This window comes from Corvus brachyrhynchos, unplaced genomic scaffold, assembly GCF_000691975.1.
Source record: "Corvus brachyrhynchos isolate BGI_N302 unplaced genomic scaffold, ASM69197v1 scaffold83, whole genome shotgun sequence".
Classification (NCBI taxonomy): Eukaryota; Metazoa; Chordata; class Aves; order Passeriformes; family Corvidae; genus Corvus; species Corvus brachyrhynchos.
The window spans coordinates 6,815,375-6,833,258 of NW_008238464.1; the positions used below are offsets into that span (position 1 = coordinate 6,815,375).

The following is a 17,884-nucleotide window of genomic DNA, read 5'->3' on the forward strand; positions in this document are numbered from 1 at the left end:
TAAGCTTCTTTTTCCGATATTAGAAATATTAATTGAAAGGGAGACTGGGAGACTGAAAGCTAAGAGCACGTACTGTTGATTGACCACAGAAGGCACGTAAGATTTTCTTGTTTACAAGTAACCTTTGTTTTAAATCAAACATCACAAGAACAGTTTTTCCATGTGTATTCCTTTCACAAGTGCTAGACTCAACCAGGACTCTCACCCTCATCTCTTTGTAAAACAGAAGCTCACTTCAATAGTCAAAAGTGGACCCAAACTCTATGGGATGCATGGGGTGACCGTGCAAATATTAGTCCCCACCTGGGAGAGCTGCGTGCTCAGACATTCACATTCACACACACACACACTCTCTCCAAGTGCATACTTGGGAAGATGTCTTGAGCTGCAGACTGCATTAAAAGCACATCATAGACACATGATGCTCTGTCAGCTGGGATACAAAAGACAGCTGGGACACAGAAGACCTACTGGATACCTTCTGTGTCATTTAGTAGCTGAGATATTGTTGAAGAAAAAAAAAATGGTTTTTGCACTTGTAAGAGGAAGATTCAACACAGAAAAATATTTCTAAGGAGTTAATTTAAAACAGTACTCACTGCTATCCGCAGTATGGAAGCTTTCACGGAGGTCCATTTGTCCTGTCTGCGATCTATGACAAGAATAAATCCAATTCCAGCATCTCGTAAACTAAGTTTGGAGGAGGAAGGAAGAAAACAGGCAAGTTTAGTTAAAAATACAAATGTAACTTCTGGTTCCCTCACACAAAAAAGCAGTTACAAAATAGCTAAAAAACCCCAAAACAACAAAGTAGCTTGACCTTTTTGTGCAGAATCCTCTTCATATAAATATCTTAAATAAAGATACACTACACACCATTGCAAAGATGCAGCAGTCCCATATGCATTTCACAGAGTTTCAAAATGTGTTCAAATAAAGAATTCTTCTTTTTCACAAAAGATGGTATTTACATTTCTTGCACAGGGATTATTTCAGAAGAAAATAATACCAACTGATTCTCCACTGTTTGGTGCTGATACAATCCCTTCCTCATGGTGCTGTCAGTATAATTTCAGTATCAAAATAAAGTTGTTTTTCTTTTGCGTCTGCTTTTAACCTTCTGTTTGAATTGTCTTCCTCCTCACTGATATTTAAAACTCCTTAAAAACACAGATCCTTCTGATATTTAAAACTCCTTAAAAGCACAGATCCTTCTGATCATTCCATGATATTGCTCCACGCATCTGAAATTCTCACATGCCTCCAGGTTGTAAACTTCTTCCTAGGTGCATTTTCACATTCACTGAAACAAATAAACCTTACAGCATTTAAACTCTTCAGATCACAGATGAGAACAACGAGCTCAGATGCGCTTCTCTGGAATGGAAACATCTGTGAGAGAGATTCCGCTCCAATCCTGGCGTACGGGTGACCTTTCTCTCTTGCCTGTGCTCAGCTGCATGTGCTACCGAGCCCTGACCAAGGGATATGCTCCTGTTTTGTAATTCCCCATCTACGCCAATTGTGCAATGCCAGCAGCAGCCCTTGCCAGCCAATCGCAATCAAAATGGAAACAGCAGGCAAATACAAGGCAGACAGGCTCAGATTTATTGTTTTCTCATCTATTTGGTCCTTTTTCAGTATATGTGCTGTATTTTTAATCCTGATAATTTATTGCAAGGCCTGCTGTGGCACTGTGTGACATTTAGAAATATTGTGCATCAATTTGTTATGGTAATATCTTAAAAAATAAAAATCAACACAACAGAATGTCAGGATTCTTTATTCAAGATTGCTGAATCATGGAAACACCAGCTTTGCTTTATAAGATTATGTCAGTAGCACAACGATAAGAGGATGTTTAAGAAGATGAAGAACACAGGTACCCAGATGTGTCATCTTAAGCTACTCTTCAAAATTACAAATTTAAACATGACTCACAGTTTATTCCCTCTCTTTTACAAAATGCAGTATCTCTCAAATTTACAGACATACTATTTAGTGGGAAATAAGAATAATCATTAAAAAGGCAAAGGAACCCTTGCTTTCTTTCAGAAGAAGTTAAGCAGTCCTTTTAGCACAGCAGAATATTAGAAACGATCCTCACTGCCCACATTCAGTGCACATTACTTAACTCTTGCCTCTGGGTTAGGACAACACTGATAAACAACATCTGAGCACTTGCCTTGTAAGCCTGAAAACCCCTGCAGACAAACAGGGCTTTATATTAGCAATATGCTTCCCACTACAGTAAATTTCCATGATTTACTAACATTTCCCATCTTCTTTTTCTTTATTTAAAGGGCAAGAGGAGGAGAGAAATCCAGACTGATTTTAGCCTCTTCCTGTTCCCCATTTAAGGTTCTCACAATTTTAACCTTTAGTGACTGAGCAAAATAAAATTATAATAGCAACCATGTGCCACAATAATCAGATAGCAAAACAAACTCCTTGGGTACACAGCCTTAATGTGGATGCATGGAGTCAAAAGGGTGCTACAGCTGCTCCCACAGGAGTCAGTGTGGATTTTGGAGCGTATTAAGGCTTGCAAAGAGCTATTTTCCATGCTCAGTAGAAGTTGCCAGGAGCCCCGAAATTTCTCCATACAGAGGAAGCATAATCTCAGAGTACCTAAATGCAACATCTGTATATATTTCAAGAAACTACTGATGTTTCAGTGCAATATGAATAAAATTAAAGCCTCTGAAAGAGCATTAGTAGGATTTCTCTCTAGGAGCACAGGAAAATACAGGCTCAGCTGGGATTCCAGAAATGATCTACATAGCAGCTCCACACAGTTAATCACCTGCTTCAACACCTGACAATGAGCAGAGCTTAATATCATTATCCTGGAAAAATAAAAAGACAAGGCTTACTTAAGTGGAAGAATTAACAAAGAAAAGCACATAAGATAGCCCAAAAAGTGTCTTCAGCCAACCTTCTTTTTCCACTGGATCAAATAGAAGGATCAAATATGTTGTCTGCTTGCATGAATCAGCAAGCTCAGACATAAAAGCCAGGATTCCCCACTGCTGCCTAGAAGAGACCTGGTGGCAAAGTCTGGAGCATCTGGCTTAAACTGTTAACACTCCATTAATATAGACTGCTGGGAAAAAAAAACTAAATGCCCTGTTCCAAATCAATCAGGGTGGGAAAATTATTTGTTATCTTGACGACAGTGCCTTGTTGCAAAGGCCTGGCTCTGGAGTCTGGGATCCAGCTCCAGCAAGTCATAGGCAGGAAGCAACAAACCAAACTAAGACATTGTGTACAACAAAGTTGAGAACATTACAAAGACAACAAAGTCATGTACTCAAGAAAAGTAAATATTGAAAACAGGCCTGTTTGCCAATGTACCCCTGCTCTACTGAACTCTCTTTGCTGCCAGACACGCACCTGCATATGGAGTTGCAAGACACCTTGCAATACCCTCCTCTCTTCTAGGGCACAGGATGAATGGTGCTTGGCAACAAGCACATACTCACTTTCCCTTTGGCTCCTGATTTAACTGTGAGTGCCAGCTGTCCCTGTCTCTCTCAGCCACATTTATAACATTTTATCCTGCCACTGATTTTCCCCTACCCCACCACGTGCTTGAGAAAAATGAATTTTGGCTTGTGCTCTGTGTCTCAGCAGAGGCATGCTCTGATGGGCACAGCCTGTCCTGCTCATCAAGCCTTTTCCCCTGCCTTGGTCCAGCGGCATTGTACTCATCAGCTGAGCTCACATCTTCTCATGCCTCTGTATCACTCTCCAATAAACTTGTCTCCACCACCGACATTTGTCTCTCTCATTCATCACTCCTTGTCCCCAGAACAGTTCAAAAAGTCTTTTTTTTTTTCTTTTTAATTTTAAACTGTCAGGACAAATGACATTGTTTCTCACTCCTTTCTGACTATCACAGTCCCTTCATACTCCACCTGAGTTTCCCTGTACCCTATGTCCCACTCAAACTCCCAATATCTTCCCTTGGGTGGACACTTTCCTCAGCTGTGGTCCTGCCTGTGGAGTCCGGCAGCTTGTCTGCACTGCCTGCTGGTCAACAGGTGACACTCACATCCCACACCACAGCCTTCCTGCTCTCAACCCTGGTAGCACACCTGACTCTAGAGCAGCTCATTCTGCAACCACAGAGGAACCCCTGCTCAGCCCCAGGATGAAGCAGAACATTCTTGACAGAAGGGTTGAGTAGTTACTGAGCATCTGTGGCCTGGGATTTAGGCAGATTTTTCTCAAGGTCCTTTCTTGACACAAAAACCATCATTCTTCTAAGTGTCAAGTCTGAGTCCTTGCACAAAGGAAGTAGACACTTGAGCTTCTCAAAAAAAAATTCTTTCAATGTTTGAAAAGCATGGTGAATTTTTTCCCTGGCATCTTAGGAACCACTCAGATGTTTTGGCTGAACTTTACACCATAAAATCAGCTGGCACCTCACAAATAGAAAAAAAATATGGCGGAGTTTTATATGACTAGAAACCAACCCTTACAGTGACAAACATTGGAAAACGTTAGCAGAAGCACCTGTCTATTCAGGCTTCTTAACATTTCCCTCATGACTTTTGTTGTCTTTAATGTATTAACTTGTATCCGGTGTACTTTCTGAAACATAATTTATATATGCTTTTAATTCAAATTTAGTATTTCCTTCCTTTGTTTCCCTCCTAATACACGCACAATAAAACCCCCCAAACCAAAACAAAAAACCCAAAACATCATGGGATAAGCACTGTTCTTCTGTTTATTGACCAGAACAAAGAACAGAACATTTTTAGAAAGGCAGAGAAACTATCCCTGCTCTGCAGGAAATGTGTCCAGCAAACTCACTGAGGCCAGGTTAGAAAGGTAGAAAGTGGAGGAAGAGGAGCAGGGCCACAGAGGACAGGAGTAAATGCAGCAGAGGGTAGACTTCCTGCTCAGTCCTCTCCCTCTGTCTTAGGGAGCCAGTGTAAAACCATTTGGAGGAGGTGACAGAGAGGTTGAAATACCTGCCTAACAAGCAGCCAGTTTTCCATATAGACTGTAAAGCAGGAACTGAATTTTCCTCTTAGTGACTCCTCAGCTTTAGATTATGGGGACATTCCCTCTTTGTCTTGTTTGCAAGATTTATTAGCTCATGCACTTGGGGAAAGGGTGGGAAAGCTAATAGTACATAGGACTGTGGAAAGAAACTTCCCTCTGGGGTATGTGGAAGCAATTACACAAATGTCCTCTGAAAGATCCTTGGTTTCTCCAAGGTATGGGTGGTGACAACTGCTACACAAAGAATTTCCTATTGCTTCTACACTGCTGTATGAAAGTGGTAAGTATACATTGATCTCTGCTACAAATGAAACAAAGCAAATCTTTGCGTTCATCCCAGAGACTTGAAAATATCAAACCTTTTCACATTTGAAATTCTGTACAGCATTTTACTTATGTAAGTCCAGTTATTTAAAACTGAATTTCAGTCTTATAGCTTTATTATTAAACAGTTGGCCTACATTACACTCAGGATTGTTCCCTACCTCAACTGCCTCGGCATACAAATGGACTAGAAATTCTTGCTCTCAAGGGCTGAACAGCTATTTCCATAGTAGGACTTCAATAACATTCCATGAAGAATTACTGCATTGAGCAAAGCACCAAGGCAATGTCTGCAGCAATCTGTATTATAAGTAGAACTCTGGTACCACCCTATCTTAAAGCTTTGTCACCCACAGCAGCTTGTCACTGACCATTGATGTGCATCAGTGACACCCACACACTGCTCCAAAAGATGTGAGGTCTGGGGCACCTCATAAATCCTGATCTTTTTTGGCATGCAACTGTAAACCTATGTAGGAAGGACCTAGAATTGGCTCACCCACTCATCACTGGTCACTTAGCTTAGGAACAGGCCATTGGAAATCAGACACTTAACGAGCAAGGTTACTGTTTCCCCAGAGAAACTTTGCATTCTCCATTTTCAGAGACACTTCAACTGACTGAACCTGAACCACCTCAAAGACTACTTCTCCATCTCTCCTGTTTCTGCTAGGAATGATTTCTTGGGGAGTGAAGGGGAGACAAGAATTCTTTCTTAATCATCAGTGTTTCGCGCATTAAAAAAATTAAACCAAGAATGCCCCAGCAATTAATGGAAGCAGAGAAGAGTCACCTCCTTAGTGGCCTTTATAAGCTCTAAGACAAATAATATAGTGAAGAGTGTGATATTAATGGCATTAACAAATCAAGATAAAAATCTCCAGTTCAGCAACTAAAAAAGAAAAAAAATTCAGCTAAGCCCTGTGGTGACATTTCACATTACCAGTTTTATGCTGGTTTCCCAGCAAGAAAAATGGCAGGAACAATTCACCTGGCATAGCCTTGCTGCACATCTCCTCCCCTTCTGTCCCTTATGTAGGGTAACCCAGACTACTTCAGTGTGATCATTAGCTACATCCTAGAGAATGCAGTTTTTCCTAGAGCAGAAGAATTTAATGGGTTATGAATTTGACCAAAAAAAAAAAAAAAAGGGGAAAAAAAAAAAAGAAGGAAAACTCAGCTGTAGCATTGTACCCAGCCACTAAACAGTATTTATATCTAGAGCAGTTTCATTTTCTTACAATTCTTGATTACTCGTTATTGTAAAGCCTACTTTGTTTCAGAACTGGCCAATTTATCCACTTCATTCCAAAAGAAATCCACCAGCTGGGTATTTTAAAAAAAGCACCAAAAAAAACCCAAAAAACTTGGCATGTACCCCTAATTTTAAAATGTTTAAAAGCTGCTTAATAATTTTTAAATGTCTTGTACTCAACTAGTCTTTAAATATTTTGATCTTATGACAGCTTCTTTCTCACAATCGAAAGTAAAACTAAAATTAAGGATTTAACATTTTAAGCCACCATCTCTATCGAGAAGAAAGCAGACTTGTGCTTTCTTGAACAAATGATGAAAATAGGATGATATATCACACTCCACAAAGCTACAGTTTGAAAGCTTCAGATATTGCAGGCTTTTATAGCCCGAAGAACCCAGCCTCACTGTAGAAGGTTTCTGATTAAGACAATTTAGAGACAGCAGGAACTGAAAAAGAACAATAAACCAGACATATGAGTTCTTACATTGAACTTCCTAGCTTCAATTGTAAAGTGAGCCTGTAGGTTTTAACACTGTATCTAAGCTGAATACTGCTTTGTAATGCTGCTATTTCAGACCTTACTTAATGAATTTTCTAAAAACCTACACTTAAATTAGTACTTAAAAGCATTTAACTTTTGAAGAATATTCTTTCTTGAAGAATAGCCTGGCAAATGAAAATGTTATAATCCTTTGTAACAGGTTACAAATGTAACATTTTATAAAGTTACATAATGTTACAAATAATATTCTGAACTTGCAGTTTATCACATTTGATACTAATGAAGTTATATAATACATAATCATAAAGCGATTACACCCCTAAGACAAGCTGGAAGTGTTCTGAAAGCTGGACAGTAATACCTTCCCATTAACTACACTTGCTCTAAACTAGCAAACTTTAAAATGATATTTTCTATTTTTACAACAGAAAATTTGGGGTTTGCATTGTAATTGAGATGTCAGTGGCAAAGAAACCATCTCCCAAGAAAATAAATAGAATGAAAACGTATTTCCAAAAGATTGCTGTATATACAACTGCATGTTGCTGTCATGGCATTCAATCACTTAGACAGAAAATAGCACTTTGGTGCCAAGTTCTGCCACAGATGTAGACATATAACTAACTGAGGGCAAAAATACTGAACAAATCTGAGGACAGAATTGTCCCTAACAAAGGTAGCATTCATGAACACCTAGACGAAGGTCTTTGGCTACCTAGCAGACCTCCTGAGCCCCTAAAGCAAACTGGCACAATATTTTGGCTCCCACTCAAACAATGGGCCTGACATCTTATGGTGATACTCATTTGTGACATCTCAGTTCAGAGTCCTACAAGAATCACTTTCAGCTGAGGTGTGTAATCAGTCTATCAGTAATCATTCTGTAATCATTCTGTAATCAATTCTTATTCCAGCAATAGTTATGAGAAAAATCAGAAATTACAGGTGCACTCTATTTATGGTACATGGCACTGCATATAGGGCAGAAAAGGGAATGCAATGATTAACAACTTCATACATTAATTCTATCATTTCAGGTGGAATTGTTTTGGCTTTAGTTTGTGTAATGTATATCTCTTCAGTTGAAAACACTGAAGAAGTCAGCTAGTGCAGAAGTGCAGGAAGGACATCTCCATCACTTCTATCTCACTGAAAAATCATCCAGAGCAGACCCAAGGAACAGGCTCACCTCAAACTTCCTGAGGTGCTGAATTTAAAGCTGGTGCCTGATGGTGTGGAAGTTGCTACACTGCACCTAACTCTCCATACCCTAATCTCTGGAGTCAGGGAAAAATCTTGCCATCTACTCACTGTGTTTAACTCGAGAGCAACCTGTACTGTGCTTCAACATGAAAGAAGGCTACTGATGTAGAAGAATTTGTTCTATTTGATTATTGGGCCCTGTCATAGTCAGCTCAATGAAATGTAGCTGCAGAAGGCAAAACCAACCCAGCTCAAACTAAGGCTGGCCACTGTTCATGAAGAAATATAGGAAAGAGAAGGAATTCCAGCAGAAGAAATTTAAAATAAGACAGCCAGAAGTGCTGTTATACAAGTGCAGCCTCTAGTGGTCTGTCTAAAATCACTGAAAGGCAAGTAAAAATTATCTTTTAAGCTCTTGGCACTAACAGCTGCATTTCACTCAACACACTTCATAGCAGCAGCACAGCCTGTAAACAAGGAGGCACCTTTCTTATTGATGCTTACACTTCGAATCTGATTTTGAAAATAAAAACTTCTTCCCCTCTCCTCCACTCCCCAAAAAACAACATACATACTATTCTACAATCTAATTAATTCTATACTGAAATTCTGTGAATAGATAGATTTTTAAATGCACATTAAAAAACCCAAAGCATTGAGACCTTCTCTTTATTTTGGTTTTGATAGTTACTGCCTTCCCTTCACAGAAACAGATGGAGCTGCACAGGAAATTAAGAAAATCTGTGCTTCTGTGTTGGAGCTGAACCTGTTAAAGCTTCATCATTAGACAAGGTTCAGATAAGAAATTTGATGCATTTCCCTGCCTCAGCTATGCACCTTTTTTTTCATATTTCTCCACATTCCAGTTAACTCTCCCAAAATCTTATCCACTGCACCACTGATGAAAACCTTCTCTCTTTCCTTTCCTATTATGCTTACTTTTGGTCTCAGCTGTTATTAGTTCATGCCCCAGACATGTCTAAAACCACACTGTATTGCAATTTTCTCAGGACTGGGGAACCATCAGATAACCAAAATTGCATTTTAGGATCTCTCAGCAAGCAGGCAAAGAAGAATTTAGATGAATGTTGGGTTGTGAGGTGGCATAAATAAAAACCCTCATAGGCAAGTGGTTATAATTTGCTCATAAAGCAGAAAAGATGAGCAGAATTATGCAGACTGGCAGAGTGACACCATGAAAACAAATGCCTTTTGCCACTTTATAAGCATAGGCAAGAATAATTACACATAATGTTGTGTCGGTGACAGGAGATCTTGAAAGCCAGATAAACAGGAGAAAAAATAATGAGAGCAACTTCAAAGAGCTTTGTCTAAGGGGTTACTAACAATTCAAAATTCCATCCAAACTTCTCATCCAAACTTCACAATGATTGTAGGCCAGACAGCCACAAGTGGTTTTGTGTAGTGCCTGATATGAAAATTCCTCAGTCACCAGGACTGTGACAACAGCAGCTCACAGGACCATGGTAACAACAGCTCAGTGCATCTGCCAGCAGACCAAGAACCCACAAGCAAGATGGGCCACTATCAGAGATGTTCTATCAATGAGGCAAATGCCAACTCACTGACAAACAGGAGAGTTGCCATCCAGTCTTGGTCCCAAAAGCAACCAGAGGTCTTTATCCTGCACAGAAGGAGGTCTGTTGGAATTGTGAGATACAAATCCAAACATATTTACTTATAATTCTGTCTCAAGCACTGCTTGTGTTCCTCAGCCAAATGGAGAGCATTGGTACACACCTTATTTATTTTAAAATATTTATGCCAATTTATATAACATACAAGCCATATTTCTCTTTTATTTCCCCACTCAGATTCAAAGATATGGGCATCAGTATCTTCCTTGATTGGTCCCTGTATCTCCTCTTTACTCGTGTGCTCCTTTAGGTCCTCAAATCAGCCCCTCTTTCACTTTCACCAATTCCTCCTTAGACATGATGGATTGGAAGACAGTAATGCTGGCTATATTCCATCATATATGCTGACCTTCTTTCTGCTCCAAAAAGCTTATGCTGTTGGGGGAGAGAAGCTGAGGGAATGCAGCCATAGTTAAAAATAACAGTTAAAGTGTCCAGGCATCATCTGCCTGGGCCTGGACATCTGCTTGTACCACATGCACTTACTGCCTTTCCATGTTATCCATCAGCCTTTTTTCCTGGTAACTTCATAGAGTCATAGAATGACTTGGGTTGAAAGGGACCTTAAAGATCATCTAGTTCTGACTGCCCAGAACTTCACACATTTTATCCCATCAATGAACTAAAATCAGAGTGACCTTAATGCATTTTTGCAGGTAAAAGAAAAATTAATTTAACAAGTCGTTGCTTAACAGATCCTCTTTTAGTGTGTGAAATTAGGTAAAATAAGTGTTTTTAAGGAAGAGTTGTAATTTTCTAAATGGAAAACGCAGTGTGATTTCTTCAGGTCATGCAGAGCTGCTTTTAGAAGGACTGTCTGAAGAAAGACAACAACTTTGAGGACTGATTTAGACTTAACTACAGATGGCTGAAGTAGGTCACGTTATCCTGGAGGGACAATTAAAGATAAATAGGTCAATAAAGGCAAAAGGGCTCCATGTTGGTTTAAGCTTAAGTAAATTGAGCAACAGAAAGCCCATGCAACCCTCATTTTAGAACTATTAAGTCAAACTCCATAAAGGCATTGTTACACCTATTCAGAACTGCGATATTGGAATTACACTTATCTCCAGGACACTGCAACAGCCATTAATGCTATTGCACAAAGTACTGGAACAACCTTACAGGGAATGCTGCATAATTTATTTTAGAACTGTGCCATTACACTTAAATAGGGTGTTGAATTTTCTGAATTTAATACTGGGCTGATGTGTGATGGTCTAGAATTTTAGTAATTAACTTTCACAATTTTACAGTGCTTAATTTACTTTGTCTTATTAGCAGACTAAATTTACCACCGGATGGTGCATGTCATACATACTACATAAATCCTCTAAACCCTAAAGGTGTAAGTGGGATTTAAAGACTGGAAAGGCTTTACCTGTACCAGCCTGAGCTTTAAAACAAGTTTAACGCAGTTATAAGGTGGACATCGAAACAAGTGTAAATTGTTCTAAACCCAGTAATAATTCAGACTCTAAGTAACGATTTAGGCTTTGATCTTAATCTTGTGAGGGTATGTATCTGACACAAAAGCTTTGGACTACCAGTTAAATTTAAGATAAAATGCTCTTACTTCAAACCTAAGACCTTATATTTCCTGTCTGCTTACAGCAACATATGGTATTTACAACTGTTTGGCAGCTGTGCTCTGAGAAAGGAAGGGTACACACAGCATGACAGATTTTGCTGGAAGTCCTGGGATATTCTCACTGACAAATTTGAGGGGCTGCCAAAGTAACAGCAGGGTATAGGTTCCATATCTTCAGCCTGGATTGTAATCCAACAAAGACGAGAACAGGGAAATTAAGCACAGCTGACAGAAATAAACTCTGAAGCTGCAAAGCTGTTGCTCACATGTCAGTATGAACTATCAGGGCATCTGTTTTTTAGCACTTCCTTTCCATTATGTGGTGATGTTCAACCCTGGCACTCTATAAAACGAAAGTGGTTAACTCTTAGTGGTGGGCTGCCCATTCAGTTTGCAGATAAATGAGGAAACACAGGCAGTTACCCTCTGACACTGGCTCTTCACAATGTCTGCTGGACCCTGATGGACTTACAGGCTCAAAACACAGCATTACCCCAACACTGCTGCCTCTGCTTTCAGAGCACAGTGGTGGATCTATGCCAAGGAGACTGGCCAGGCCCAAGCTGTGGGAGCCCTGTGCTCTCCTGTGTCCCTTGCACTGAGGTTTGCTAGCTCCAGCAACATCCATGCCATGCTGCTGCATGTCCTTCTGGTCCCTACCTAAATCTAGCTCATCATGCTTTGCTGTGCCCACACAGATGTGAACCCACTGAAAGGCTTAGCACACACCTTTCTCTTTCAGTTTTCCAGTGTTATCCCAAACAATGGGGAACTGGTATAGCAAACAAGGAGGGGTCTACCAGAAGCTTAGCAAACCCTAACAAGTGAGCTTTTGAACTGTCGGACACCAACACTTCCAGAGGTCATCTCGTTCTGTTCCATTACTTGGACAGGATGGCTCCCTAGTTTCCTACACCACAGACTACCAAAAACAACAGGATTTTTTAGAAGGCCACGTGATGTTCAAGCATTTGTAAATCTTCAGGAATCTCAAAGAAGGGGACACTCTCCCAGCCAGGAAACTGACGGACACCTTTCAAAACAGGAAACTGCTGAACATGCCAAGTTAACCTGAGTTATGCTCAAGATCATGCAGTAGAACAGAAGGGCGTTACAAAGAGAAGCTGTACAAGGCTCTGGCAGAATACAAGTAAAAAGGTCCATGTATCATGTTTAATCAGCAATATGGGACTCAAACAGGCCATCAAAAACTGTTCTGAATTTTCTAATCTACGCTACTTCTTATTTCTCCTGAAAGGGATTTTGTGTTTAAGACTCACTTTTACACTTTTAAAATATTAGCTTTCCAATCTCTTGTGACCACAAGAATTTTAGCTTGCTTTCTTTGTTCAAAGATGAGCCTATATGAGCAGCAAAGAAAAGCATTACAACTATACTCTTTTGTTCTCAGAAACAGCATATTGTTTTCTAATTGCAGTAGAAACAGCTGATTAGCCAGAAGGAAAAACATATGTTGAAAAACACTGTCTAGTTAGGTTTTTTTAACCACTGCAACTATCTATTAATTTCTTTCAGAGCAAGTTTTCATGCTACTACCCATAATTGGTAAATTCATATTTCAACAATGTATACACAAGCTAATAAAATACATTTCAAGAAACAGATATGATGGAGAGAAATTAAATATGAGTAACACCTGCTTTCAAGGTACACTGCAAATCTTAGAAGTCTATTTACTAGGATCAATAGAAAAATGAAAAAAATACTTTCAAGACAAAGAACACTGAATGCCCTGAAATGCAATATTAAGTGTAAAGCTGGCAGCTATTTCAGAAGCCTTTTGCAAACCTGAATGCAATATTCTTCCTTCAGCCTCAGTAAATGTGTGATGTAAAAGGTACATTGCACAGGTGCCTCTCCCACTGTACAGTAAGAATTATGGTGTTTGGAGGTTGTCGGTTTTTTACTCAGCAAGAGAGGACAACCTTGATCTGCATGGCCTTTTTTTCCTACCGAGCTCAGCAGTCCTCCCCAAAGGACTCACAGAGTGAAGTAATAGGAGACGTTCTCTGCAGAAAGAGAATCAGACCAGCTACATGGACATTACAAAATCTCAAAATATCCCAAAAGAATGCAAGACATGGCTGACTGTCCTCTACTGAAACCCAGTTGAATTTAAAGTTGTCACCTCTTACAGACACTTTATCTAGAGACATTACCGTAATCAGCAACTCCCTCGATAAGAACTATTAATTCATGCAGATCAATATTTACATGTTAACCATTTGTACCAATTCAGCACTTCAGTTAAACTACTCTTCCTAGAAAGTATTGCTTTACGTACTGCCATGGATTCTCCTACTTGGGTAGCCTATGTATCTTTCTAAAGACAATTCTCACCTTTTTAATACAACTTTATCTTGTATTTCAAGAACAATAAAAAAAAATATTACCTGCTTATAGGAAAAACCTGCTTCAGAAGCATTACACACGTACCATTACAACACGTATTTCACTACCAAAACAGAAGTTATAAAAGCATTAGCTTTTACAGTAATCTTTTTTACAGTAATCTTCCACTGACTATTGTACTCATCCTTAATCCATTGTTTTTTCCTGACAAAGCAGCGACCTTTCAGCACACATAGCACATGACTGTTGTCACACATTATGTCAAGAATTTGTATGGAGTATTTTGAGATTACTACAAATCATATGTTAGACATCGTATTTTATCTCGCCATCTATAGAACACGAATTTACCTTGCAACATTAACAACACCCACCTGAAGAATATGGTTCAGCTCTCTGCTTAATGATATACAGTTGCACCAAGGTTAACTGAGTATCTTTAAACTGAGATGAGGTATTCCCTTTCCACTGTGTCCTTTCTTAACATCCTCATGTATCAGGCATGCTAATAACTTTACTATTTACACTATTCTACTCCATGATCATCTAAGTTGATAGCATGCAACTTTTAATAGTTCTATTCCTAAATGCAAGGTGCCCCACAAGACATTTATTGTTTCATGATTAAAGTTTACTGTGAAAAAGACAAGAGAAAGTTCACATAGAAAAAACCTGCGAAACCCAGTGTTTACATAATACAGAATAAGGACACCATAAGAGGTGACAAGGTCATGTTTATCTATAAAATTAGAAGGAATGAAAAGGTAGGTTGAGAGGTTTCAGTTTTTCCTCTTTCAATGAAGTCCTAAGCTAGCCTTCTTTCACTTGGGAAGAGATCTTGAAAACCTGAACTCACTGCTAAGATTTATTATACCAGTAAATATATTATTAGGTGAACTCTACTGCAGAGCACAGAAAGGTCCTTTCTTATGAGGCTCTTAGTAGCTCCTTACTGTCATCCCCATGAAATATAATTTCCCTTAACATGCAACTCCAGACAGTCAGACAATGAGGTTTGAGTTACTGCTGCCAACCCCTTGCTGTGATCTTGTACAGGGCCAAGTAGCACAAGTAGTTTTCTGAGGAACTGGGAAGGCTCCAGATGTGTCAGTGCTCTACAGTCTGTGCTCTTAGCAAAGTCCATTTCCCCTTAGTCTGTCAGAACAGCCAAAATACAGAGTTACATATCTGATAAACTAAATTGCAATAACTTGGGAGAGCAGTCCACGCATAAAAGCTGTGGGCCACATTTCCATCCTTTCTGTTATTCTGTACTCCTTACACGTCTTTAACCAATTTACAAGCTAAAAAACCAACTGCCTCCACTTCCCTCAAAAGCAGCTTCCAAAGCACCTAAAACAGTATTTGAATACTAAGATAGCAGGAAAAAACTACATCTTTAACAGCACTAGAAGTATCCCAATTCAAGAACAACTGCAGCACTGCCCCTCTTAGGGTAATACACATATCAATATATATAACATATCAACAGCAAAACATCCTTCATAAGGGGATGTATGCTAGCATCTGGCTAGTGTCATTTCTGTAGTTTTTCATTTCTATAAACCTGCACAAGGGCTCACAAACACAATTTTACACAGTAAGCTTCTAATATTGCTAGTGAAGATAATCAGATAAGCCCTTTGAGATTCTATTGATTCTCAGACACAAAAAGGTTGCACGTTTATCAGGATCTTAACAACAGCATTATTTTTACAAGATTTGAAATTGAATTGTCGTCACTTTAAACCTAGAGAACTGTTACATTCACAATAGTGAATATCTTAACATCTAGACAGCTGGGCTATCTCCTTTGTTTACAAAGAACAGTCATCTCTCTCTAAATACTTTTGAATTAAAGAAACAAGAAAATCCTTGAAGAACAGCTAGACTTAAGGAATGACCACTTCTAGCTCAATACTCACAGAATAATTGTTGTCAGGTAGGAGCAATTGACAGAAAAACCTCCAGAAAATCTGCTCCTGTCAATGTGGTGTGCTGGGATGCCTCTCAGTGCTCACCCACTATACCAGACACTGTTTGTTCTGATCAGAATTTCTCACAGGACCCCCACTCTGTGCCAAAGTTCAATGGGCCACCATGAAGTGCACCACCAAGGACTTTCAAAAGGAGGAGCAGATGTGAATTTAGTATATAATTATTTGCAGAAAGAGTACCCAAGATAAGATCAAGGGATGCTTAGCACCATGCAGTTTAACCACCATGAGGATAAACAAAGAAAATGCAAAAGCTGGCTTTTAGCTTCAGAGTTTCATTCCCTGATAAACTAGGGATTAAGAAGTACAACCAGGAGGGGCTGGTTACATCAAGTACAATTTGATGAGGGTGCACTGTTGGGGCCCTCCCCCTGCCATGTAGTCCTGGGAGAGAGGCCCTGGGGAGACACGGGGTTTCCCTGCCCCTGCTCAGCCTCGTTCCCCATTGGTTGTTTTGTGTTCCCCTGCGCAGGCAAGGACCCTCAGGTCCCGTGATTGCCTCAGTTCCTCGGCAGAGCCCCGGCCATGCGGCTGGAGAAATAAACATCTCTCTGAAATATCTACCAAGAATCGGTCCATATATATTTCTTTTCCACGGACCTTGTTGTTTGATATGCGTGTTGCAGTATCTGCACTGTAACAAATGGTAGAGAAATGCTGGCAAGACACCGATCCCTAAGGACAGAAAATTTGTGAGTAAAAACCACTCTAGATCTCTTTTCTCGCCTTGGTTTGGATATTCTCTCTAAATTATGGAGGAACCGTGGAAAGACTCTTGGCTCTCAGAGCCGCATATGGACATTTATCTTAAACTTGAAAAGATTCTTGAACAACAATTTGTAAATTTTAGCTTAATTCAAGCTCAAAAGGAACTGAAACATTTCCTTTCATGGTTGTTTAAGAACTTTTTCTACGTTTCTTGGGATTTAATTCTTACCAAAGACTTGGAATACCGTTTGGACACAGTTAATTTCTGAGTCAAAATATATGCCGATGGAAGACTATTTTCGTGAATATTATTTAATTACCGAGACTGTTGAGCAATGTCAGCTGTGTCCTGGCGAAGGGAAGCCTGGCTCAGGGACCATGTGGCCTTGGCCACGTGGACTGAGCGCTCTGTGAGCAGCAGCGAGGCAGTTCCCGCACGTGGGCAGAGCGGCGTGAGCTGCAGTGTCGGCAGCGGAGCAAGGTGCAGCAGGAGCGGGGCGAACCGGTGGTGCCTGCCCGGCCCCCCGCAGCGCGTGGTGGAGTGAGCCCCGTGAACACCCGACCGAGAGGGGCGGCGGCTGGCGGCAGTGAGCGGAGCCGTGCCTAGCTGAGATGCACACTGGAGCAGGGCGCGGGGGGGGTCGTCGCTCGGGGGCCTGGCCGAGACGTGGGTGCGGCGCCTGGCAGCGGCAGCGAAGCTGAGAGCAGAGGCAGCAGTGCGCAGGCCCGGCCCACGCGGCCCCAAATGCAACCCCCAGAAGAGCGTGCAGGCATGAGCAGACCCGACGGCTCCAACGCGGGAGTGAGCGAAAATGAAAGTGATACCAGGAATGCAGTGAGACAGAAAACAGCAGCCACTCGGAAAAAGGAAAAGATCACCGTAGCTAAGGTTTTAGGAATAGTAAAATTGTATAATGTTAAACAAAATTACGGTTTTATAATGAGATGTGACAACCAAGAAGACATATTCATTCATGGAAATGCTATTAAAAAGAGTAACCCTGAAAAATGCATCCCAAGCTTGGGAGATAGAGAGCTGGTGGAGTTCAAAATTGAGCAAGGTAGAAAAGGATTACAAGCAGCAAATGTTACTGGGCCTGGAGGCATTCCAGTCAAAGGCAGCCGTTATGCAAAAAATCCCAGCAGCTTCCCTACCCACAGCCTACTTTCCCCTTTTACCCTATACCCAATACCCTCTCCTAAATTTACCCCATCCCTGGTTTATTCCTAATCCGTTTTTCACCCCATGGC

General features: G+C 40.3%; 1 protein-coding gene across 14 annotated transcripts in view; it reads right to left on the reverse strand.

Annotated features, from left to right (window-relative positions):
* MCF2L (MCF.2 cell line derived transforming sequence like) overlaps window positions 1-17,884 on the reverse strand; it is a 147,700-nt gene that overhangs the window by 37,448 nt on the left and 92,368 nt on the right. For 12 of the 14 annotated variants that reach the window (XR_001862895.1, XM_017737075.1, XM_017737073.1 and 9 more), the window contains one exon: window positions 600-690. Coding sequence is in view for 12 of the 14 variants with exons in the window: in XM_017737075.1 (XP_017592564.1) it covers window positions 600-690 (91 nt within the window). In the remaining 2 variants the exon portion in view is untranslated. Of the gene's footprint in view, window positions 1-599; window positions 691-1,323; window positions 1,471-2,938; window positions 3,067-17,884 lie in introns of those variants that run through there. The other 2 variants (XM_017737077.1, XM_017737076.1) reach the window with 2 other exon arrangements.